The sequence below is a fragment of the Delphinus delphis genome, chromosome 11, assembly GCF_949987515.2.
Source record: "Delphinus delphis chromosome 11, mDelDel1.2, whole genome shotgun sequence".
Taxonomy (NCBI): domain Eukaryota; kingdom Metazoa; phylum Chordata; class Mammalia; order Artiodactyla; family Delphinidae; genus Delphinus; species Delphinus delphis.
Window position 1 is genome coordinate 22,770,995 of NC_082693.1, and position 24,411 is coordinate 22,795,405.

The window sequence follows — 24,411 nt, forward strand, 5'->3', positions numbered from 1 at the left end:
TAACCATCAGCAGGGCCAGTCCCCACAGTGGAAGAGTTGGAAGTTGGGGAGCAGTGTATGTAGACAGATGCCTGGGCCCCAATGAGGTAACCGCAGAATGTAACCCTGATTGGCCACGTGGATGGCTTCCCACTCATGAGACTGTTTTGTATTTTACTTTAACCAAAGGCAATGTCCGTCAAGTGAAATGATTATCTTTTGCATAGAGTTGCTACTACATTGTTTTTTCCAATAATAATTAGCTAATGGAATTCACTATGTTTTAAGACCACTCCCTATTAATGAAGAAAGCCTGTAGTTAGTAAAGGTGTTTTTCTTCCCTTTTACCAGGATGTGCCAGTTCCATTTAAAATTTTAAATTATTGCTTAAGACTATTTTTTAGAGCAGTTTTAGGTTTGCAACAAAATCGACAGAGAGGTACAGAGATTTCCCATGTACCCCTTGCCCTCACACATGTATAGCTTCCCCCATTATCAACATCCCCCACCCAGAATACCATATATATTTTTTAAAACAAGGGTGAAACCTACATTGACACATCACAATTACACAAAGTCCATTAGTTTACCTAAGGGTTCACTCTTGGTGTTGTACATTCTGTGGGTTTGGACAAATGTATAATTACATACGTCCATCATTGTAATATCACACAGAGTATTTTCACTGCCCTAAAAATCTTCTGTGCTCTGTCTATTCATCTCTCCCCCAAACTAGCCCTGGCAGTCACTTATTTTTTCTTTCCTACTTTTGCCTTCGTTATATTTAAATTTAAAAGAAGAGAGACTAGAAAGCAGCCCTTTTAATGCTAATTGAAAATAAATTTAAGGGGCTTCCCTGGTGACGCAGTGGGTAAGGCTCTGCACTCCCAATGCAGGGGACCTAGGTTCGATCTGTGGTCAGGGAACTAGATCCCACACACATGCCGTAACTAAGAGTTCACATGCTACAACTAAAGAGCCGGCGAGCCGCAACTAAGGAGCCCTCCTTCCACAACTAAGGAGCCCATATGCCACAACTAAGGCGCCTGCCAGCCACAGCTAAGAACCAACACAACCAAAAAAAATAAAAATTAAGGTTTATGGAAAGGCCATTTCTCAAGATCGGCTATGAGTCGCTCAAGTGAGGCTTCATTATATTATTCTCTCTGATTTTGTGAATATTTGAGATTTTCCATAATAAAAAGTTTTTTAAAAACACGATTGGCATTAAAAACATTATTTCTACCATGATTCTAACATAAATGCCATGGATTCAAATTTTGAAACAGCTTTTAAAATGGGGTTAAGATTGCTTATGTGTCTCCACTTGTGAAATCAAATGCTGATAAGGATGGATGATTGTTACCAAATATCTTAGGTATTTCTTAAATTTATCTTGGTAAGATAATCAGTAATCCATGGGCTTCTTGTGCAACAAGATGTGGCATCCTCTCATGCCCCTTGGCTTCCAGTGTCCAATACTCGTGACTCTCTGCTTGACCTCTTTCTCTGGTCCTTAGAGACAGTTCTGCTTGTACCAGCAAGGGGCGGACCTCCAGTGCTGGGGAGTCAGTGCTCCCCGGAGGGTCCCTCATCCACTGACTGAGGGGAGCTGATGGATAAATATTCTTGCTGTCTTTTCCTTGAGGCCGTTCAAGCTGCATAACTGTGGTTCTTGTTCTACATTTTTTTCCCAGAATGCCCCAATAGGTTAAGCTTTAGTTTCCCAAAGTGGGGACTTGTTGAAAAATGTATCTATTATTAGCTTCTTTGTCTTCCCTGTCTCACTTCCCTGCCAGAGTTCCCTTGGGAGCACCTCTCAAATACACTTCTTATACTCAAATCCTTGTCTCAGGATCAGCGTCTGTGAGAATTCAAAGTAAGCCATCAAGATACCAAGTTGAGAGACCCAGCCGGCAACTTGTGGAAGAAAAATTTCATAAAGGATTTTGAAAAGATACCCTGTGGATTAAGGCAGTGTTTGGGTTGTTTTTGTTTCTTTGTCTTTCTCTTTTTAAAATCATGCAGTCGATTGCACATGAGTCTACCCTGTGGAGCTGATTGTAAATAATTAGTTTGAGAGGATTGAGGCCCATGACCCCAGTATTTAGGTAAAAGTCTAAAGAATTCTTGGGATGAGAGGATTTTCTTTTTTTGAATTTTTCAGTTTTATTTTATTTTATTTTTATACAACAGGTTCTTATTAGTCATCAATTTTATCCACATCACTGTATATATGTCAATCCCAATCTCCCAATTCTTCACACCACCACCACCACCACCCTGCCGCTTTCCCCGCTTGGTGTCCATACGTTTGTTCTCTACATCTGTGTCTCTATTTCTGCCCTGCAAACCAGTTCATCTGTACCATTTTTCTAGGTTCCACATATATGCATTAATATATGATATTTGTTTTTCTCTTTCTGACTTACTTCACTCTGTATGACAGTCTCTAGATCCATCCATGCCTCAACAAATGACCCAATTTCATTCCTTTTTATGGCTCAGTAATATTCCATTGTATCTGTGTACCACAACTTCTTTATCCATTCATCTGTCGATGGGCATCTAGGTTGCTTCCATGTCCTGGCTATTGTAAATAGTGCAGCAATGAACATTCGGGTGCATGTGTCTTTTTGAATTATGGTTTTCTCTGGGTATATGCCCATTAGTGGGATTGCTGGGTCATATGGTAATTCTGTTTTCAGTTTTTTAAGGAACCTCCATACTTTCTCCATAGCGGCTGTATCAATTTACATTCCCACCAACAGTGCAAGAGGGTTCCCTTTTCTCCACACCCTCTCCAGCATTTGTTGTTTGTAGATTTTCTGATGATGCTCATTCTAACTGGTGTGAGGTGATACCTCATTGTAGTTTTGATTTGCATTTCTCTAATAATTAGTGATGTTGAGCAGCTTTTCATGTGCTTCTTGGCCATCTGTATGTCTTCTTTGGAGAAATGTCTATTTAACTCTTCTGCCCATTTTTGGATTAGGTTGTTTGTTTTTTTAATATCGAGCTGCACGAGCTACTTATATATTTTGGAGATTAATCCTTTGTCCGTTGATTCATTTGCAAATATTTTCTCCCATTCTGAGGGTTGTCTATTCGTCTTATTTATGGTTTCCTTTGCTGTGCAAAAGCTTTGAAGTTTCATTAGGTCCCATTTGTTTGTTTTTGTTTTTATTTCCATTACTCTATGAGGTGGATCAAAAAAGATCTTGCTGTGATTTATGTCAAAGAGTGTTCTTCCTACGTTTTCCTCTAAGAGTTATATACTGTCCAGTCTTACATTTACGTCTTTAATCCATTTTGAGTTTACTTTTCTGTATGGTGTTAGGGAGTGTTCTAATTTCATTCTTTTACATGTAGCTGTCCAGTTTTCCCAGCACCACTTTTCTCCATTTATATCTTTGCCTCCTTTGTCATAGATTAGTTGACCATAGGTGCGTGGGTTTATCTCTGGGCTTTCTATCTTGTTCCATTGATCTGTGTTTCTGTTTTTGTGCCAGTACCATATTGTCTCGATTACTGTAGCCTTGTAGTATAGTCTGAAGTCAGAGAGTCTGATTACTCCAGCTCCGTTTTTTTCCCTCAAGACTGCTTTGGCTATTCGGGGTCTTTTGTGTCTCCATACAAATTTTAAGATTTTCTGTTCTAGTTCCATAAAAAATGCCATTGGTAATTTGATAGGGATTGCATTGAATCTGTAGATTGCTTTGGGTAGTATAGTCATTTTCACAATATTGATTCTTCCAATCCAAGAACATGGTATATCTCTCCATCTGTTGGTATCATCTTTAATTTCTTTCATCAGTGTCTTATGGTTTTCTGCATACAAGTCTTTTGTCTCCCTAGGTACGTTTATTCCTAGGTATTTTGTTCTTTTTGTTGCAGTGGTAAATGGGAGTGTTTCCATAATTTCTCTTTCAGATTTTTCATCATTAGTGTATAGGAATGCAAGAGATTTCTGTGCATTAATTTTGTATCCTGCAGCTTTACCAAATTCATTGATTAACTCTAGTAGTTTTCTGGTGGCATCTTTAGGATTCTCTATGTATAGTATCATGTCATCTGCAAACAGTGACAGTTTTACTTCTTCTTTTCCAATTTGTATTCCTTTTATTTCTTTTTCTTCTCTGATTGCCGTGGCTAGGACTTCCAAAACTATGTTGAATAATAGCGGTGAGAGTGGACATTCCTGTTCCTGATCTTAGAGGAGATGCTTTCAGTTTTTCATCACTGAGAATGATGTTTGCTCTGGGTTTGTCATGTATGGCCTTTATTATGTTGAGGTACGTTCCCTTTGTGCCCACTTTCTGGAGGGTTTTTATCATAAATGGGTGTTGAATTTTGTCAAAAGCTTTTTCTGCATCTATTGAGATGATCATATGGTTTTTATTCTTCAATTTGTTAATATGGTGTATCACCTTGATTGATTTGCATATATTGAAGAATCCTTGCATCCGTGGGATAAATCCCACTTGATCATGGTGTATGATCCTTTCAATGTGTTGTCGGATTCTGTTTGCTAGTATTTTGTTGAGGATTTTTGCATCTATATTCATCAGTGGTATTGGTCTGTAATTTTCTTTTTTTGTAGTATCTTTGTCTGGTTTTGGTATCAGGGTGATGGTGGCCTCATAGAATGAGTTTGGGAGTGTTCCTTCCTCTGCAATTATTTGGAAGAGTTTGAGAAGGTTGTGTGTTAGCTCTTCTCTAAATGTTTGGTAGAATTCACCTGCGAAGCCATCTGGTCCTGGACTTTTGTTTGTTGGAAGATTTTTTTTTTTTTTTTTTGGGGGGGTACGCGGGCCTCTCACTGTTGTGGCCTCTCCCGTGGCAGAGCACAGGCTCCGGACGCGCAGGCTCAGCGACCATGGCTCACGGGCCCAGCCACTCCGCGGCATGTGGGATCTTCCCGGACCGGGGCACGAACCCGTGACCCCTGCATCAGCAGGCGGACTCTCAACCACTGCGCCACTAGGGAAGCCCCTGATTTTTAATCACAGTTTCAATTTCATTACTTGTGATTGGTCTGTTCGTATTTTCTATTTCTTCCTGGTTCAGTCTTGGAAGGTTATACCTTTCTAAGAATTTGTCCATTTCTTCCAGTTTGTCCATTTTATTGCCATAGAGTTGCTTGTAGTAGTCTCTTAGGATGCTTTGTATTTCTGCGGTGTCTGTTGTAACTTCTCCTTTTTCACTTCTAATTTTATTGATTTGAGTCCTCTCCCTCTTTTTCTTGATGAGTCTGGCTAATGGTTTATCATTTTTTTTTATCTTTTCAAAAAACCAGCTTTTAGTTTTATTGATCTTTGCTATTGTTTTCTTTGTTTCTATTTCATTTATTTCTGCTCTGGTCTTTATGATTTCTTCTGCTAACTTTGGGTTTTGTTTGTTCTTCTTTCTCTTGCTCCTTTAGATGTAAGGTTAGATTGTTTATTTGAGATTTTTCTTGTTTGTAGACGTAGGCTTGTATAGCTATAAACTTCCCTCTTAGAACTGCTTTTGCTGCATCCCATAGGTTTTGGATTGTCGTGTTTTCATTGTCATTTGTCTCTAGGTATTTTTTGATTTCCTCTTTGATTTCTTCAGTGATCTCTTGGTTATTTACTATTGTATTGTTTAGCCTCCATGTGTTTGTGTTTTTTATGTTTTTTTCCCTGTAATTGATTTCTAATCTCATAGCGTTGTGGTCAGAAAAGATGCTTGATATGATTTCAGTTTTCTTAAATTTCCTGAGGCTTGATTTGTGACCCAAGATATGATCTATCCTGGAGAATGTTCCATGAGCACTTGAGAAGAAAGTGTAATCTGCTGTTTCTGGATGGAATGTCCTATAAATATCAATTAAATCTATCTGGTCTATTGTGTCATTTAAAGCTTGTTTCCTTATTAATTTTCTGTTTGGATGATCTGTCCATTGGTGTAAGTGAGGTGTTAAAAGTCCCCCACTATTATTGTGTTACTGTCAATTTCCTCTTTTATAGCTGTTAGCAGTTGCCTTATGTATTGAGGTTCTCCTATGTTGCATATATATTTATAATTGTTATATCTTCTTGGATTGATCCCTTGATCATTATGTAGTGTCCTTCCTTGTCTCTTGTAACATTATTTTAAAGTCTATTTTATCTGATATGAGTATTGCTACTCCAGCTTTCTTTTGATTTCCATTTGCATGGAATATCTTTTTCCATGCCCTCACTTTCAGTCTGAATGTGTCCCTAGGTCTGAAGTGGGTCTTTTGTAGACAGCATATATATGGGTCTTGTTTCTGTATCCATTCAGCAATGTGTGTCTTTTGGTTGGAGCATTTAATCCATTCACGTTTAAGGTGATTATCAATATGTATGTTCCTATGACCATTTTCTTAATTGTTTTGGCTTTATTTTGTAGGTCCTTTCCTTCTCTTGTGTTTCCCACTAGAGAAGTTCCTTTAGCATTTGTTTTAGAGCTGGTTTGGTGGAGGTGAATTCTCTTAGCTTTTGCTTGTCTGTAAAGCTTTTGATTTCTCCATTAAATCTGAATGAGATCATTGCCTGGTAGAGTAATCTTGGTTGTAGGTTCTTCCCTTTCATCACTTTAAGTATATACTGCCACTCCCTTCTGGCTTGTAGAGTTTCTGCTGAGAAATCAGCTGTTAACCTTATGGGAGTTCCCTTGTATGTTATTTGTTGGAAAACCCTTGCTGCTTTCAATAATTTTTCTTTGTCTTTAATTTTTGCCAATTTGATTACTGTGTGTCTCGACATGTTTCTCATTGGGTTTATCCTGTATGGGACTCGCTGTGCTTCATGGACTTGGGTGGCTATTTCCTTTCCCATGTTAGGGAAGTTTTCAACTATAATCTCTTCAAATAATTTCCTCGGGTCCTTTCTCTCTTCTCCTTCTTGGACCCCTACAATGCTAATGTTGTTGTGTTTAATGTTGTCCCAGAGGTCTCTTAGGCTCTTCATTTGTTTTCATTCTTTTTTCTTTATTCTGTTCCATAGCAGTGAATTCCACCATTCTGTCTTCCAGGTCACTTATCCGTTCTTCTGCCTCAGGTATTCTGCTATTGATTCCTTCTAGTGTATTTTTCATTTCAGTTATTGTATTGTTCATCTGTTTGTTTGTTCTTTAATTCTTCTCGGTCTTTGTTAAACATTTCTTACATCTTCTTGATCTTTACCTTCATTCTTTTTCTGAGGTCCTGGATCATGTTCACTATCATTATTCTGAATTCTTTTTCTGGAAGGTTGCCTATCTCCACTTCATTTAGTTGTTTTTCTGGGGTTTTATCTTGTTCCTTCATCTGGTACATAGCCCTCTGCTTTTTCATCTTGTCTATCTTTCTGTGAATGTGGTTTTTGTTCCACAGGCTGCAGGATTGTAATACTTCTTGCTTCTGCTGTGTGCCCTCTGGTGGATGAGGCTGTCTAAGCGGCTTGTGCAAGTTTCCTGATGGGAGGGACTGGTGGTGGGTAGAGCTCAGTAAAACTTTAATCTGCTTGACTGCTGATGGGTGGGGCTGGGTTCCCTTCCTGCTGGTTGTTTGGCCTGAGGCAACCCAACACTGGAGCCTACCCGGGCTCTTTGGTGGGGCTAATGGCAGACTTTGGGAGGGCTCAGGCCAAGGAGTACTTCCCAGAACTTCTGCTGCCAGTCTCCTCATCCTCACGGTGAGACAGAGCCACCCCCCGCCTCTGCAGGAGACCCTCCAACACTAGCAGGTAGGTCTGGTTCGGCCTCCTCTGGGGTCACTGCTCCTTCCCCTGGGTCCCAGTGTGCACACTACTTTGTGTGTGCCCTCCAAGAGTGGAGTCTCTGTTTCCCCCAGTCCTGTCGAAGTCCTGCCATCAAATCCTGCTAGCCTTCAAAGTCTGATTCTCTAGGAATTCCTCCTCCTGTTGCTGGACCCTCAGGTTGGGGAGCCTGATGTGGGGCTCAGAACCTTCACTCCAGTGGGTGGACTTCTGTGGTATAAGTGTTCTCCCGCTTGTGAGTCACCCACCCAGCAGTTATGGGATTTGATTTTATTGTGATTGCTCCCCTCCTACCATCTCATTGTGGCTTCTCCTTTGTCTTTGGATGTGGAGTATCTTTTTTGGTGAGTTCCAATGTCTTCCTGTCGATGACTGTTCAGCAGTTAGTTGTGATTCTGGTGTTCTCACAAGAGGTAGTGAGAGCACGTCCTTCTACTTCGCCATCTTGAAGCAATCCCCAAGAGGATTTTTTAATAGGATTTTTTTAAACTTTAAATAATTGATCAAATGGGTCAGATTCCATCAGTGAATGGAATTACACAATCCCAGCTAGAATTTTGCCAACTGAATAAATGTTCAAATGTTCAAGGTGAGAATTGAGTTGGAAATTGTTAGTAATCCTGTTGTTAGAGAAGAATTAAAGAGGCTAAGTTCTGTGTGATGAGATTCCATATATAAATTTAAAACATTTTTCAGTCTATATTTTCCATTGAGTAGAATATTTTTCGTCAGTATCATTTGTAAATTTGCAAGCATCATCAGAAATGCCAAACTCAGTTTATAAGCCTTTTTTAAAGTTAATTTATTTTTTTATTGAAGTCACTTTTGTTTATAACATTATGTAAGTTTCATGTGTACGACATTATATTTCTACTTCTGTATACCCTGTAGTATGCTTACCACCAAAAGTTTAGTTTCCATCCATCACCATACGGTTGATTCCCCTTTACTCATCTTGCCCTCCCCTCTGCCCCCACTCTCCTTCTCCCCTACCCCTCTGGTGACCACCACTCTGTTCTCTGTATCTATGTGTTTGCTTTTGTTTGGTTTGGTTTGTTCATTTATTTTGGTTTTTGTTTGTTTGTTTTTTATATTCTAAATAGAAGTGAAATCACATGGTATTTGTCTTTCTTCGTCTGACTTATGTCACTCAGCATAATATACTCAGGGTCCACCCATGTTGTCACAGATGTAAACCTTTTTATTTTTGACTGCCATCTAATTTTGTTAATATGAATGAAAACCTTGTATTACACTTACCCCAATTTTTAATTCCTTTAAGATATCTTGGATGTTGGGTGAGGTGAAGGGAGGAGCCCAGGTTTCTCATTTAACTACCTGGGTTGATTGTGGTGTCATTAAGCCGGATAGGGAATAAGTGATAAAGGCTTGGGTTGGGGTTGGAAGGGATAAAGACATGTAATTTAAGGCATCTGTGGGCTGTGGAGGGGATGATGTCTGTTAGGTGTTGAATACAAGGTTCTACGCAGGGCTTACAAGAGCTAAACTATCTGTTCCCTGCTTTATTCTGCCACTTCCCCATCACAGACTATGCTTCAGCTGCTTCTGACTGCTCGCTCTTGACTCTGTTTGCACTGGCTGTTCCCTCTGACTGGAACACCTTTTTGTAGTACTCCCCCTCCATCACTCAGGCAACTCCTGTTTGAACACCTTCTATGACAGGCACTCACTACCATCAAATAGCACCACAGTAGTGGTTCACAGAGGATGTTCTCAAGCCAGCCTGTCTGGATGTAATTTACCCTCAGCTCCACCCTTCCCTGCTGTGACCCTGGCAGTAACTCTCAGTTTCCTGAGGTAATGGGGATGATATTAGAACCTATCATAAGACTACTAAGAAGAATAAATGAATTATTCATTTAGAGAACTTAAAACAGAGCATGGCACATAAAGTGTTCTTTACACCTTTGCTAATACTATTAGTTGCTATCTTATAAGACAGCCCATATCATCTTCCATTAAAAAAAAAAATTTTTTTTTTTAAAGATTTGTAGTAACAGTCTTAGCAAAAGGTGCCAACTTAAAACAATGACTGTTCTGGTCTTTTCTAAATTTTATCACAAGCAACTGTTTTAAGTAATTTTTATCAGCTTCCCCCCCCCTTTTTAACCTTTAAGTTACTTTTTTGTAGATTGCCATAATCTGTATACTGCCTATCTTTTATACTGTCATTGTTTTCTTAAGCATTTCCTGTTATTTGAATATATGGATTATTTCCAATTTTTTATTTTTCTGGTTGGATCTGTTTGATGAGCTTTTTCTTATGAGTTAATTGATTAAGATTTTTTTGAAAAGTGAAATTTGAGTCGTTTTATTTTTATACATTTTATTATAAATTTCTCTAAATGTTCTCTGAAATGTCTCTATAATATATTATAATCATATGTATCAGCCATTATAAGTGCTTATATAAGAAATTTATGAATATATCCATGTATCCTTTAAATTTATGAATATAAATTATAATATACCAAAATTTAAATAAGCTGAAAACAATACTTCTGTAGCTGAGAGCAAGGGAGCATGAAGTTTAACTTTTTCTAACACATAAAGTACTGTAATTTAAAAAATTAACTTGGAAATAACAAAATAACTATAGACCTATTTAAACCGAAATTAAAACAGTCATTTTGATGTAGTACGTATAGTTTAGTTCTTGAGAAAAGTAACCCATTAGGGATGAAGTTGTTAAGTAAACATGATTGATGATTTCTTTTTAATGCAATCCTATTCCCTTTCATATTTAGCATATTTAAAGACTATTTCATAGCACAATTATAACTATTATAAATGTCAGTGTAACAAATTTAAGAATTCATAATGGTTCAAATGCTTTTTAAATTTTTATCTTTTTTTTAGTTTTATTGTGATATAGTTGACAAATGCTTTTTTTTTTTTTTTTAAACCTTTGAATTAGATCATAGAAAATTCTGTACTATCCACTGCACTGGTTACTTGAGAAACTGGCCTCCAAATATTGTTGGAATGGAAGAAGAAATGGACAATAAGAAAGACAGTAGTAATTTTACCTGCCTTGTTGCCATTGGAAGATTACATCCATATATTGTCCCGCAGAACAGTGGAGAGATTAAAGTGAAACCAACTGAATTTATTACCCGTTTTGCAGTGAATGGACAATTTGTCTATGTTGATCAAAGGTAAACATTTATGTGCCATAATGATTAGAGTTCAATGGGATGTTTAAGACTATTAAAGATGTGGCTTAGGGGCTTCCCTGGTGGCACAATGTTGAGAGTCCGCCTGCCAATGCAGGGGACACGGGTTCGTGCCCCGGTCTGGGAGGATCCCACGTGCCACGGAGCAGCTGGGCCCGTGAGCCATGGCCGCTGAGCCTGCGCGTCCGGAGCCTGTGCTCCGCAATGGAAGAGGCCACAACAGTGAGAGGCCCGTGTACCGCAAAAAAAAAAAAAAAATGTGGCTTAGTAGCACGGCTGGATTTTTTTTTAAGGCTTTAGAACAGGAAATAAAGTTTAAATGAAATAAGGATATGGATATATCAGTAAATTTGTTCAAGCCAAATTGTAAACTTGAAATATTTCTTAGCCAATGGTGCAGAAACTGGGCATGGTCTATGGCCACAATTTTATTGGTGAATGGTAGGAATAGCATACCCTGGATTGGGTAGGCGGCCTCTGGAGTAGCCTGGTGCCTGGATGTCCATTCTGCTTTGCAGCTCTAATCTGGGTCTAGGGCAGCCAAGGGAGCCCAGTAAAGCAAATGGGTTACTCATCCCCCCGGTCTACTTCTCTACTATCCTGACCATGTGTGGACCAACAGTATTCTGGAAGGGGATACATCCACCAATTCTGAACTTTATTTTTAATTTTAAAACCAGGGCAACAGCAATTTTAGGATATCTGCCTCAGGAACTTTTGGGAACTTCTTGTTATGAATATTTTCATCAAGATGACCACAGTAATTTGACTGACAAGCACAAAGCAGGTATGCATTGAGTGGGATCGTCTTTTGGTACTTTTTAATTACAACTTCAACTCTTAATTTTTCATTCCTGTGAAATCTGAACCTTGAATTAATCCTTAAGGGATTGATTTATATAGTGGTAGACTGTTATGCTGATTATTTTCTTTTCTTGTTAAGTTCTGCAGAGTAAAGAGAAAATATTTACAGATTCATACAAATTCAGAGCAAAAGATGGCTCTTTCGTAACTTTAAAAAGCCAGTGGTTTAGTTTCACAAATCCTTGGACCAAAGAACTGGAATATATTGTGTCTGTCAACACTTTAGTTTTGTAAGTAATTTTTTATGTTGTTAAGACCTTTATATTGATTTCAAATGAGTATCTTTGCTTCTCTCTTTTCATCTTGCTAAACCATTAAACCTGTTTAATCCTCTGGCTTTATAACTTGAGTATATTGCCATTTGCAGCAACATAGATGGACCTAGAGATTATCCTACTAAGTGGAGTAAATCAGACAGAGAAAGACAAATATCATATGATATCACTTATATGTAGAATCTAGAGAATGATACAAGTGAACTTATTTACACAACAGAAATAGTCTCACATAGAAAACAAACTTATGGTTGCCAAAGAGGAAGGGGGGTATAAATCGAGAATTGGGGATTAACAGATACACAGTATTATATATAAAATAGATAAGCAACAAGGACCTACTATATAGCACAGAGAACTATCTTCAATATCTTATAATAACCTATAGTGGAAAAGAAACTGAAAAAGAATATGTGTGTATACATATATGTATATGTATATTAATCACTTTGCTGTACCCCTGAATCATTGTAAATCAACTATACTTCAATTTTTAAAAAAAACCCTGTGTGATCCTCTGGCTTTGGAATTTGAGTATATATTTTGAGTAATTCATTCACCGTTCATTGGCATTAGTTCTCAGAGTTAAGCTAAAAGTTTGCCCTTTCATAAAAAATTCCTTTTGGCTTAGTATAAAATGTGACAGTAAATGCATTTATTCAGGCAATTGTTTCGTACCCTTCATGGCCTTGCTTTGTCCTTCCAAAAAACGATGTGGATGTGGCTTTAAACTGTTTAAGATGGTAAGAAACTGTTTTGTCCTCCACATCATTTTTGCATGTCCATCTTCTGAGCCTGGGGAGCACATATGCTTGTGCAGGAGTACTTGGCTGAGGGATAAGCACAAATCCAGCCCGTTCACTGCCTTTCAAGCCCTGGTCTATGGCTGTGTCAGCCTGAAGGGAGAGGCAGCTTTTCCTGATTTGCTCAATATGCTAGCATGGCCTTGTTCTTAAGTATTATTTTTCTATGTTTCTCTTTAAAATTGCTATAAGGTTTTATCAAACCAATTCTATTTCCTTATGTACAATATTTAAAAAAAGAGCCCCCCAGTTCTTAGTGCCTCCAGCAGGTACTAATTACCCATCCCAATAATTCTGTTATTTATCCCAATAATTCTTGTCTCCTTATCATTAGAATATGAGCTGAGAGTTTGTATCTTTGGAAGCATGTACATTACAGGGTAATATGACATCTGGCAAAAGCCCTGGTACTTAGCACATCAATACCTCCGTCTCTGGTGGTGACATTAACAATATGTATATAAAACACAAATAGGTCAAAAACTGATAATTCAAATACAGAGAGCTTAATGTAGTTGCTTTAACATTTTCCTTCACCTTAAAAAAAAATCACCTATGGTGTTTCTTAATTCTAGGGGACATAGTGATACTGGAGAAACATCATTACTTCCTTGCAGCTCTCAATCATCAGAAGGTAAGTTAGTTTTAGGTGATGGAGGCTTATTACTAAGACTGTTATTATTAAGTTACCATCATTTTCTGTCTTGGAGAGGGAAAAATTTCAAGGTGAAATCAAAAAGATTTCAGGGGCTTCCCTGGTGGCGCAGTGGTTAAGAGTCTGCCTGCCAATGCAGGGGACGCGGGTTCGCGCCCTGGTCTGGGAAGATCCCACATGCCACGGAGCAACTGGGCCCATGAGCCACAGCTACTGAGCCTGTGTGTCTGGAGCCTGTGCTCCACAGCAAGAGAGGCCGCGACAGTGAGAGGTTCTTGCACCGCGATGAAGAGTGGCCCCCGCTTGCCACAACTAGAGAAAGCCCTTGCACAGAAATGAAGACCCAACGCAGCCAAAAATAAATAAATAAAATGCTGGCTTAACTCCTAGAGAGTTTCATTAAAAAAAAAGATTTCAGTGGGTTGAGTTACCCTCCTCAGAATTCCCACAGTACTTTGGTCACACTTCTGTTACAGTCTTACATTGTACTGCAATTATTCGTTCACTCAACTGGCTCACTGCTAGACTGTGAGTTCTTCAAGGATAGGAATGGTGTTTTACTCATTATCATCCCCAGCAGCTGGCATAGTTCCTTATACATTAAGGCACTCAAATATCTGTTGGTCAAATTAATGAAAAGCACTAAGGGGGAGTTATCTTAGTTCTTTACCACAGGAATATTTTAATATATTATTTGTATAAAGAAAAATTAAAATATTAGGAAATATTTAAAATAAAGTAGTATTCAGCCATAAAAAAGAATGAAATATTGCAATTTGCAGAAACATGGATAGACAAAGAGATTATTATACAAAGTGAAGTAAGTCACTTCAGAGAAAGGCAGATATTGTGTGGTATCACTTACATGTGGAATCTGAAAAAGTAATACAAATGAACTTATTTACAAAACAGAAACAGACTCACAGACATAGAAAACAAACTTATGGTTACCAAAGGGGAAACGGGGGAGAGAGGGATAAATTAGGAATATGGGATTAACAGATAATACACTACTATATATAAAATAAACAACAGGGATTTCCCATATAGCACAGGGAACTATATTCAATATCTTGTAGTAACCTATAAAGGAAGAGAATCTGGAAAAGAATATATATACATACATATATATAACTGAATCATTTTGTTATACACATGAAACTAACAATATTATAAATCAACTGTACTTCAATAAAAGAAAAAAAGTGGTATTGCTCTGGCTTTAGTGTGGAGATTAAAGTGGGAAGGAACTGTATGTACTCAAAGGTTACAGGTCATGATTGAACCCTCAATGACTTTCCACATATTTGATTCACATCACTCTTCATAAGCATCTTAAACCATCATGAGTTACGTTTGTAATGTAAGCATGAATATTTGTAACATTTTAGGATGCAGCTGGTTTATTAAGTAAGAGGGAAATAGGAAATATATTTGAATTGAAAGAAAGATATTGACCAAAGTTATATATTATTTTAAAGCCTTCTATTGAATCTTTCCTTCTGTTATTATTTAGGATACTCAAGACAGTCTTGCATTAGTGTGCCTGGAATGTATACGGGAACGGTACTTGGTGCTGGTAGTATCGGAACAGATATTGCAAGTGAACTTCTGGACTTACAAAGGTAATGTTTTATTGCTGCAAATACTTTCACAAAATTATCATCATATTTACAAAACCAATATTAAAAAATCAATAGGTTTCCTATATGCAAACAATAACCAGTTCAATAATATAATGGAAGAGAAGATCACCTTTACAGTAGCAACATAGTTTGGAAAGTCCTTTCTAAACATCACACAAAATGCCAAATTTATTAAGAAAAAAATGGATAAATTTAATTAGATAAAAACTCAAAAAACATAACTATAACCATTATAATTAGCAAGGTTAAAAGACAAATTATACACCGAAAATGTACTTCATATGATAAAATGTACTCATTATCTTAATACATGAAGAGATTTGTATAAAGAATAAAGTTATTGAACTTTATATTAAACTGTATAATTTTATATATATTAAACTTTATGTGTAGAATAAAGAGTAAAGTTATTAAAGGAGTCATTTAAATAACTCAATAACAAAAAATTTAGAGAGTGGACATAAATAGAAAATAAAAGTGCAAATGGCCAAGAAACTTTAAAAATTGCTCAACCCCACTCACAGTTAAAATTATATATATACAAAATTAAACAATAATGACATACCTTTTTTCATTTAGGAGATTGTCAAAGATTTGAAAGTTTGGTGATACTGGTGAGAGTCTGAGGAAACAGTCCCTCTTAAACTGTCCATGGGAATATAAACTAGTGCGAGCTCTTTGAAGCACAATTTGACTACAGCCATCAAAAATCGTGTATATGATCTCAGACTCAGCATCTCTACCCCAGGATCAAATATTCTTACACAACTGCGCAGAGACCCATGAACAAGACTGTTTCTTGCTGCACTGTTTAAGTAGTGATTTAAATATTTAAATCTTTACCATAACCATAACTTATTTTGGTATATCCATACAATGGCATACTCTGCAACAGTTAAATATTAGGTAGCTCTGTTTATGCTAATATGGCAAGAGCTTTATCTGGTTAATAGAAAAAAGCACAGGAATAGAACAAAAGAATAGCATGTATAATAACTCACTTGTATAAGAAAAAAGAAAGATATGTGTTGTTATATGTGAATATGTGTATATACAGGCCCATAACTGCTCATCTAAAACCCTTTAGACCAGATAGGTTTTGAACTCAGAATTTTTCTGGATTTGAGAAAGGCAATGTTTTGGAATTCAATTTTTTTTTTTTTTTTTTTTGCGGTACACGGGCCTCTCACTGTTGGGGCCTCCCCCTTGCGGAGCACAGGCTCCGGACGTGCAGGCTCAGCGGCCATGGCTCACGGGCCCAGCCGCTCAGCGGCATGTGGGATCCTCCCGGACCGGGGCACGAACCCGTGTCCCCTGCATCGGCAGGCGGACTCTCAACCACTGCGCCACCAGGGAAGCCCCTGGAATTCAATTATTTTTAAGATATATGTGTAATACCCGCAGAGAACAGTTATATCATGGATAGCACCCCAAAATCAATTAAATCAGTATTTCTGCAGTGAGAAGTATTTACAGATTAAATGGTGAAATGTCTGGGAGGAGAGGGGAAGTATGAGTTCAGGTTAAATACATTTAACAAGATTAGGATAATTATTGAAGCTGTTTGGTGGGAATATGAGATTTCATTATATTGTCTGTTTTTATATCTAAGTTTTCCATAATAAAAGCTTAAAATGTATTTCTGGAGTGAATTGTAAATACTTGTACTAAGTAGGACAAAGTTCGACCAAAACACTACCCTGAGTAGGGTTAGAATCCAACTTCCTTTGCATGTGGATATTCAGTTTCCTCACAGCATTTACTGAAAAGACTGTCCCTGCCCCAACTGAATGATGTTGGCACCCTTGTTGAAAATCATTTGACTGTATATGCTGGCAGGGATTCGTAGGGAAAGTGGAAATTGAGCCAGAGTTGCTAGCTGGGTGCAGCTGCAGGATACAGTGGGGAGAGCATTTATATATGGCAGCACCTCAGCCAACGTATGGAGGTGAGCGGGAGAAAGCATGGTGGTTTCAGCAAACATCAAGGAGATTCACTGAGAGAAGAGTCAGGTTGCTGAGCAACTGAGTTTTAACTTGATTAAAGGGACTTTTAACTAAGGTGAAGTCAAATAGTGGAGGGACTTAAATAGCAAGTTTCTGCCCAGTGACTAATACGAAGAAAGCCATACTTCAGAAGATTAATCTGGTAGTGATGTGCATGTGGGGGCAGATAGTTTTCATCTTTAAACAAAGGCTAGTTGAGCAGATGGTGATTTTAAACCATGAACCACAGATGGGAAGCCAGCCAAGCTATATACATTACATTGTGAAAAATCTCTAAGACATGTCACTGATCTTTTCGTCTGTGTTTCCTACCTAATTCATTTCATTCTTCTGTTTTAATTTCTCCCTCTATACTTTCTTGTCAGTTGCCTTCTTGGGAATACAAAAGGACATAAAGTTATGTTTATGCCATTATATTTCACATAATTGAGCATTTAGTAATATATTATATGACACTGTCAGTTTTACATATTAAGTCTTGAAGAGATTTATGATCAAAGCGTATGATTATGTTTTTGTCTTTATGTGTTCCATTGATTTTGGACCTGGGGATGACCTATTACAGTAAAAATATGACGCATTTTCTACTTTAAAAAAAAGGTTGCAGGATGTTAGGAAATCTTTCTTTATTCTTAGTTCTGCTTTTCAGTATCCTGATGAGGAACTGAATGCCTGTCTTGAACCATGTTGTTATTCCATTACTTTGCCACGTGCTGTATTAAGACAGGTAACGTGATTTACTTAAGAGCTTTCACCTCAGAGTTTGTTTCTATTTATATAGTGTTTTCAGCACTCCATAGTCAAAAATAAGTCTGGCACTGAACGAGTCAGTCTGATTATGAAAACTGTTGTGATATTCAGTCTTATGTTCCTCCCTGTATTTTTATCAGTAGATTATGTATTCAGAGGAGAAAATTTTCTAAAATATATATAAATAGACACATAAAATGTTTTATGTGTCACTTTTTGAAGGTTACAGTCTTCTTCATCCCTTGATGATTCAAGTCCAACAGATTTATTGAAAGATACTCACACTATAAACTGCAGGAATGTAAGTACCATTGTAAGTGATAATATTTGTGAAATAAATGAACAGTAACATTGCTCCTTGTTGATTATTTCCTTTGAGAAAAGAGGCCATCCTGTAAAGAATGAACCCTTTCTACTTGGCTCAGAGTTTTTAAGAGGCAATGTAGAATAGTGGTTAAGAGTGAAGTCGCTTGGGACCATACTATCTGGGTCCAAGTTGTGATTCAGACACTTACTTCTGGGTAACCTCCTGCATGTTATTTAAACTCTGCACTTCAACTTCCTCATTTGTAAAAAAGGGATTAATAATAGCACCAGTCTCTTGGAGTGGTGTGTGAATTAAATGATTTAATACACAAAGAAACAAAAACTTCACAGTGCCTGGGACACAATGTGTGCTCAGTAAATGGTAGCTATTATTGTTATTTTAATAGATTCGATTCCGTGGATTAAATATACTCCTTAGGGTCTGGAAAGATGTTTAAATAATATAAGCTACAAATTAAGTACTACCTACTATTTAATTCAATTGAACAAATACTAGCTATTTGAAATGCATTGTTGCATATACAAAAATGACTGAACATAGTGCTGAAAATGTGGAAGACCCATATACAGTTCTGATGTACCCCAGACAACAGAAAGCTCTAAAGTAGGTATATAAACTAAGTGGTGTAAGAATGTAGGAGAAAAGAGAAATTAAATCTGACCAGGGACAAAAGGGAACTTGAAAACATCTTTTTATATTAATATAGGCTTTTGATCTAGTATTTGCCAGTTTTACTCATACATTTAGCAAATGTTTATTGGGTACCCATTTTGTGCCAGACAATATGCCAGAAACAGGGATTTAAGTCCTTGTAACACACAAGAATGTCCAAGTAGTGTACGTTATATAGGCATTCTATGGCAAAGTTCATCAACTGAATAAGACAACATAGGTAAAAGATTTCTTCTTATGATGAGCTACATGAACATTAGATTGTTTGTCCTGTGACTATTTAACAGTATGATAACATTTTGGTAAAAGTCTCTGGTTTACTCCATTCCCTACTCCAAAGCAGTATTTCCCATTGTAGTTTCATATGAGATACTGTTTTATCATCATTTTAAAAAAACTGAAATAGCTTTTCATTTTTAATTGAAAACTTTTCCTTATGTATGTAATTCAGTTATGGTTATGAATAATGCGGGGGCTTTGAAGTCAGGTAGACTTGGGTTAGAATCATGGCTCCAGCACTTTGGGCAAGATATTAGACTCCTGAGGCCTCAGATGCCTGACCTCACGACATGTGTAACATGAAACGAGATGATGCTTGTGGAGTACTTAGCACAGAATACGAAGTGTGAGCTGCCATGTTGTTGATGGCAGTGGTGGCATTGCCAGAGTGCCCGCATCTGAAAACTGCTAAGAGGTCTTTATTTCATTCAAATAGGAAACTTTCTGTTTGTTATTCTTTCTTTACAGATGTCAAATAAGGAGCTGACTACACTAAGTCCTTCTGAAATAGGGGAGCTACAGGCTACAAAGCAAAACCAAAGCGCTGTTGCTCCCCATAGGCACGAACCACTCCTTGGTAAGTTTTCTTTGGCAACTGCCTGCCATTTTGGTTTGCCAAAAACTCTTTCTTAATCACTATATTTTCAGGCTTAGGAAATTTCTAGAGATGCAAACAACTTTAAGATTTTTCCCAAAACTGCAGTGAGGTATCACCTCACACCGGTCAGAATGGTCATCATCAAAAAGTCTACAAATAATAAATGCAGGAGAGGGTGTGGAGAAGAGGGAACCCTCCTACACTGTTGGTGGGAATGTAAATTGGTGCAGCCACTATGGCAAACAGTACGGAGGTTCCTTAAAAAACTAAAAATAGAGCTACCATATGATCCAGCATTCCCACTCCTGGACATATATTTGGAGAAAACTAATTCAGAAAGATACTTGCACCCCAATGTGTATAGCAGCACTGTTTACAATAGCCAAGACGTGGAAGCAACCTAAGTGTCCACTGACAGTTGAATGGATAAAGAAGATGTGGTTTATATACACAGTGGAATATTACTCACCCATAAAAAATAATGAAATAATGCCGTCTGCAGCAACATGGATGGACCTAGAGATTATCATACTGAGTAAAGTAAGTAAGACAGAGAAAGACAAATATCATATGATAGCACTTATATGTGGAATCTAAAAAAATGAACTTATTTACAAAACAGAGATAGGCTCACAGACATGGAAAACAAACGTATGGTTACCAAAGGGGAAAAGGCGAGGAGGGATAAATTAGGAGTTTGGGATTAGCAGATACAAACTACTATATATATAATAGATAAACAACAAGGTTCTACTGTATAGCACAGGGAACTATATTCAATATATTGTAATAAACTATAATGGAAAAGAATCTGAAAAAGAATACATATATATTTTATATAAAATGATTCAGTTTTATACATATAAAACATATATGTATAAAACTAAATCACTTTGCTGTATACCAGAAACTAACACATTATAATATATTTTTTATACTTCAATAAAAATAACTAAGAGTTTTTCATTCAAAATCATAAATACAGTAATCATGCTGTTAATTTTTAAGTGTATGCTACTTAATGGACCTGTCATTGACAATTTGATTATCCACTGAATCAGTTATGGGTATTATTAAAACACACAATTTCAGTAAAACTAAAGCTATTGTATTTAGGGGGAAATGTCCATTCTTAGGAAAAAGAATTTTTAAAGATACCAGTCATAAAATGTTTAAGATGTAATTATTCATTTTAACTATGTTTATGCAAAGTCCAAATGAAGAAAATTGAAATGACACAATTTTATACCCCCCCATAACTGACTCTGATCTCCTGAAAATATATGTTAAAGAGAATCAAAGGACTTGAAGGAACCTGGACGTCAGCTTCACAGAGAGCCACATATTAATCATCGCAATTCTATTGTGCTTTGAAAGATACCTAGAAAACTTCGATTAATCTGTAGCTGTGTTTTAACCCTGAATTTCTAGAACCTCTTCCTTATCTCTGATTTAAATCTCATTTCCATGGTTCCTCCTTATTTCCTTTTTCAATCAAAAATCTGGGGACCGCCCCCACTTTTATAAGAGTCTTTCAAATTTGGAAGAAGATGCTTTTGTCTCAGCCTTCTCATTTTGGGGTTAAACAAGCAGAGTATTTTCACAGGCAGATTAAAGTTAAATTTCTCCTTCAAGGCTCTATATACACACATGAATAAACCCCAACCCCTAGCTTCCAACTGTCTGGGAGTCTGTACCTCTTAGTTTTTACTTTCTATTAGAAAGCTCGTAGACTAGCTCACTTACATGCATCCAATGAGTGAAGCTCAATTTATCTGACAGCAGATTGTTATAAAAATAGGCGACCCATTTAAAAATGTATCAGGCTTCTGCAATTTAAGACGTATACTTTGCCTTCAGTAATACATTGTATGGTATCCTAGCCTTGCTTTGCCGTTTTTGATGATAACTCATTTTTTAACCTCCAAGTGTACTTACATAAGCCTGTATTTTAATTCAATAGGAGAAGGTGCCCAGCTGGATTTTGATGCCCTCTGTGACAATGACGACACAGCCGTGGCTGCCTTCATGAATTACTTAGAAGCAGAGGGGGGGCTGGGAGACCCTGGGGACTTCAGTGACATCCACTGGGCACTCTAGCATTTGATTTTTAACTCAACATGAGAAATATTTTGAAGCATTTCGCTTACAAAAAACTATATATTCTTCTGTACTGTACTGATAACTGTTTTTATCTTTTATTCCTATTAATGGTTGACCAGTTTTTATAGATTTGCTCCTGACTTTCACAGGGGTACAGGGAAATGTGATGTTTCCCTTCAAATTCTCAAAATTTTCTATAGACCACTTTACTCACTGACATAGCTTAAAACCCACTAGTTGCTATATTTTTGCTAAAGTCTTTCTAACCAAGAATACCACATGTATCTTGTTTGGGTTTTGTTTTTATTTTTTGATGCACTTGTTTTGGGGAATTTAATGTGTTGACATCTTCCTTGTGTCTGAGATTCATTTATAATTGATTTATAATAGAAGATTTGTGTAATTTGGAACATTTCCATTCCTTGTGTATTTCCTTAATTGAGGATAGGGCTTATCCATTTTAAGAAAACGATGAGTACTTGAACATTTAAAGGGACAGTGCAGGGCTTCCCCGATGGCGCAGTGGTTGAGAGTCCGCCTGCCGATGCAGGGGACACGGGTTCGTGCCCCGGTCCGGGAGGATCCCACATGCCGCGGAGCAGCTGGGCCCGTGAGCCATGGCCACTGAGCCTGCGCGTCCGGAGCCTGTGCTCCGCAATGGGAGAGGCCACAACAGTGAGAGGCCCGCGTATCGCAAAAAAAAAAATAAAGGGACAGTGCAATTTGTAGTGGTACTCACAGTGAATACTGTATTCAGTCTTTGTAGACTTGGGCAAGCACAGAGCCACGATAGTTACGCTCAGTTGAGCACTTTGAGATGGATTTTAAGTGAGATGATTTCTTATTTAAAACTCAGAAAAGAAAAAAAAAGCTGAGAGAGTTTCAGCTTTGCTTACAGAAAAGGAAAGATCTTGGGCCCTACAGCTTGGTGGTGGTTAACTATTTCCTATAAGATTTAGTCTTAATATAACCACTCAAGATTCTTATTACAGATAGAACAGGGTTTTGATGCTGAAAAGGCTTTTAGCAACCTTTAGGATTAGTCTTAGAGGAAGAAACAGGCCCAGGCAGAGTCAACGCCTTGTGTAATGTCACAATTAAGTTCATACGTCTTTTAATGTTTAATGTATATAAACCAGTTTCTTTATACACATTTGAGAAAGCAGTAGTCTCACTGGTTAAATGATTAGTTAACTGACCTAGGAACAGTTGTTGGCTTTTTAAATTATTAGGCAATTACAGTTACTATTGCCTGTAACCAAAGGTAGTTATATAAGTGTGTTTTTAAAACCATGAGGCAGGGCTTCCCTGGTGGCGCAGTGGTTGAGAGTCTGCCTGCCGATGCAGCGCACGCGGGTTCGTGCCCCGGTCCGGGAGGATCCCACATGCCGCGGAGCGGCTGGGCCTATGAGCCATGGCCGCTGAGCCTGCGCGTCCGGAGCCTGTGCTCCACAATGGGAGAGGCCACAACAGTGAGAGGTCCACTTCAAATTAAAAAAAAAAAAAAAAAAAAAAAAAAAAAAAAAAAAACCATGAGGCAACGAGAAAGAATTTAAAAACCAATTTTCTAGCTATAATTAAAAATCGAGAGCATTTTTTAAACCAGTAATTAATTCAGAGGTAGCTCAAATTGAGGGCAAGAATTAAGGATATTTAAAATACTGTATGTAGGGACTTCCCCGGCAGTCCAGTGGTTAGGACTCCACGCTTCCACTGCAGGGGACATGGGTTTGATCCCTGGTCGGGGAACTAAGATCCCGCAAGCAGTGCAGCGCAGCCAAAAAAAACCCCCCAAAAAACCAAAAATAAAATACTGTATGTGTAGCTACCTTTTTGAAGATCATGCTTCCGTAATACCTATGGTTTTAACAGCTCTTTCTAGTTTATTACGTGTGTTCCCATATATTCTCTTTTGTGCCCCACAGGGAAAGTAATGATAGTCTAGGAAACTAACTGGGAAACTCTGAGGCTCAGATATGGGGATCAAATCCAGTTTTCCTTTTCTCTGTGGTGCTGTACATCTCCAGCAGATTTCCCTCAGAGCCCCACGAAAACAAAGCATTCTTTTGACCTCACATATTTCCGTAGGCTGTAAGTAATAGATTAGAACTTTCAGACACGTTAATGGCAAACATAGCAACAGGCAACAACCAAAATCAAATGTTCCTTCACGTTTGACATTTGCAGTGGCCGTGTGGGCAAAGATGTATTGGCCTATTGTCTTGAGCCGATGCAATGTTCCAGTAACGTCAGAGGGTCAGCACCGTTCCTGGTTCTGGCATTTGAGGACTTGGGAGACATCTAGGTTTAGAATAAGCCAAAAAAAAACCCTCACAAGATGGGGGATATATTGGTTTGTAGTGGCCTAAGCATGACAGTTAAGTCTGAAGAAGCATGAAGGATCACATCTGTTCTCTAAGCCCAGAGAGGCCTGCCTACAAATGTAACGTTTTAGGGATCTGGACCATTGCAGGTCGGGCTAGACCTCCAGAGTCAGCCTAAGCTAGT

The 24,411-nt window shown here is 37.7% G+C and overlaps 1 protein-coding gene across 8 annotated transcripts in view; it reads left to right on the forward strand.

Annotated features, from left to right (window-relative positions):
- Positions 1 to 22,443, forward strand: part of BMAL2 (basic helix-loop-helix ARNT like 2) — an 87,714-nt gene extending 65,271 nt beyond the window's left edge. For 6 of the 8 annotated variants that reach the window (XM_060024495.1, XM_060024491.1, XM_060024493.1 and 3 more), the window contains 8 exons: positions 10,666 to 10,906; positions 11,605 to 11,711; positions 11,868 to 12,018; positions 13,442 to 13,500; positions 15,038 to 15,146; positions 18,146 to 18,224; positions 19,671 to 19,779; positions 21,764 to 22,443. In XM_060024495.1, the coding sequence (XP_059880478.1) occupies positions 10,666 to 10,906; positions 11,605 to 11,711; positions 11,868 to 12,018; positions 13,442 to 13,500; positions 15,038 to 15,146; positions 18,146 to 18,224; positions 19,671 to 19,779; positions 21,764 to 21,900 (992 nt within the window). In that variant the 3' untranslated portion in view covers positions 21,901 to 22,443. Of the gene's footprint in view, positions 1 to 10,665; positions 10,907 to 11,604; positions 11,712 to 11,867; positions 12,019 to 13,441; positions 13,501 to 15,037; positions 15,147 to 17,809; positions 18,103 to 18,145; positions 18,225 to 19,670; positions 19,780 to 21,763 lie in introns of those variants that run through there. The other 2 variants (XR_009521174.1, XM_060024496.1) reach the window with 2 other exon arrangements.
- The last annotated feature ends 1,968 nt before the right edge of the window (positions 22,444 to 24,411 follow it).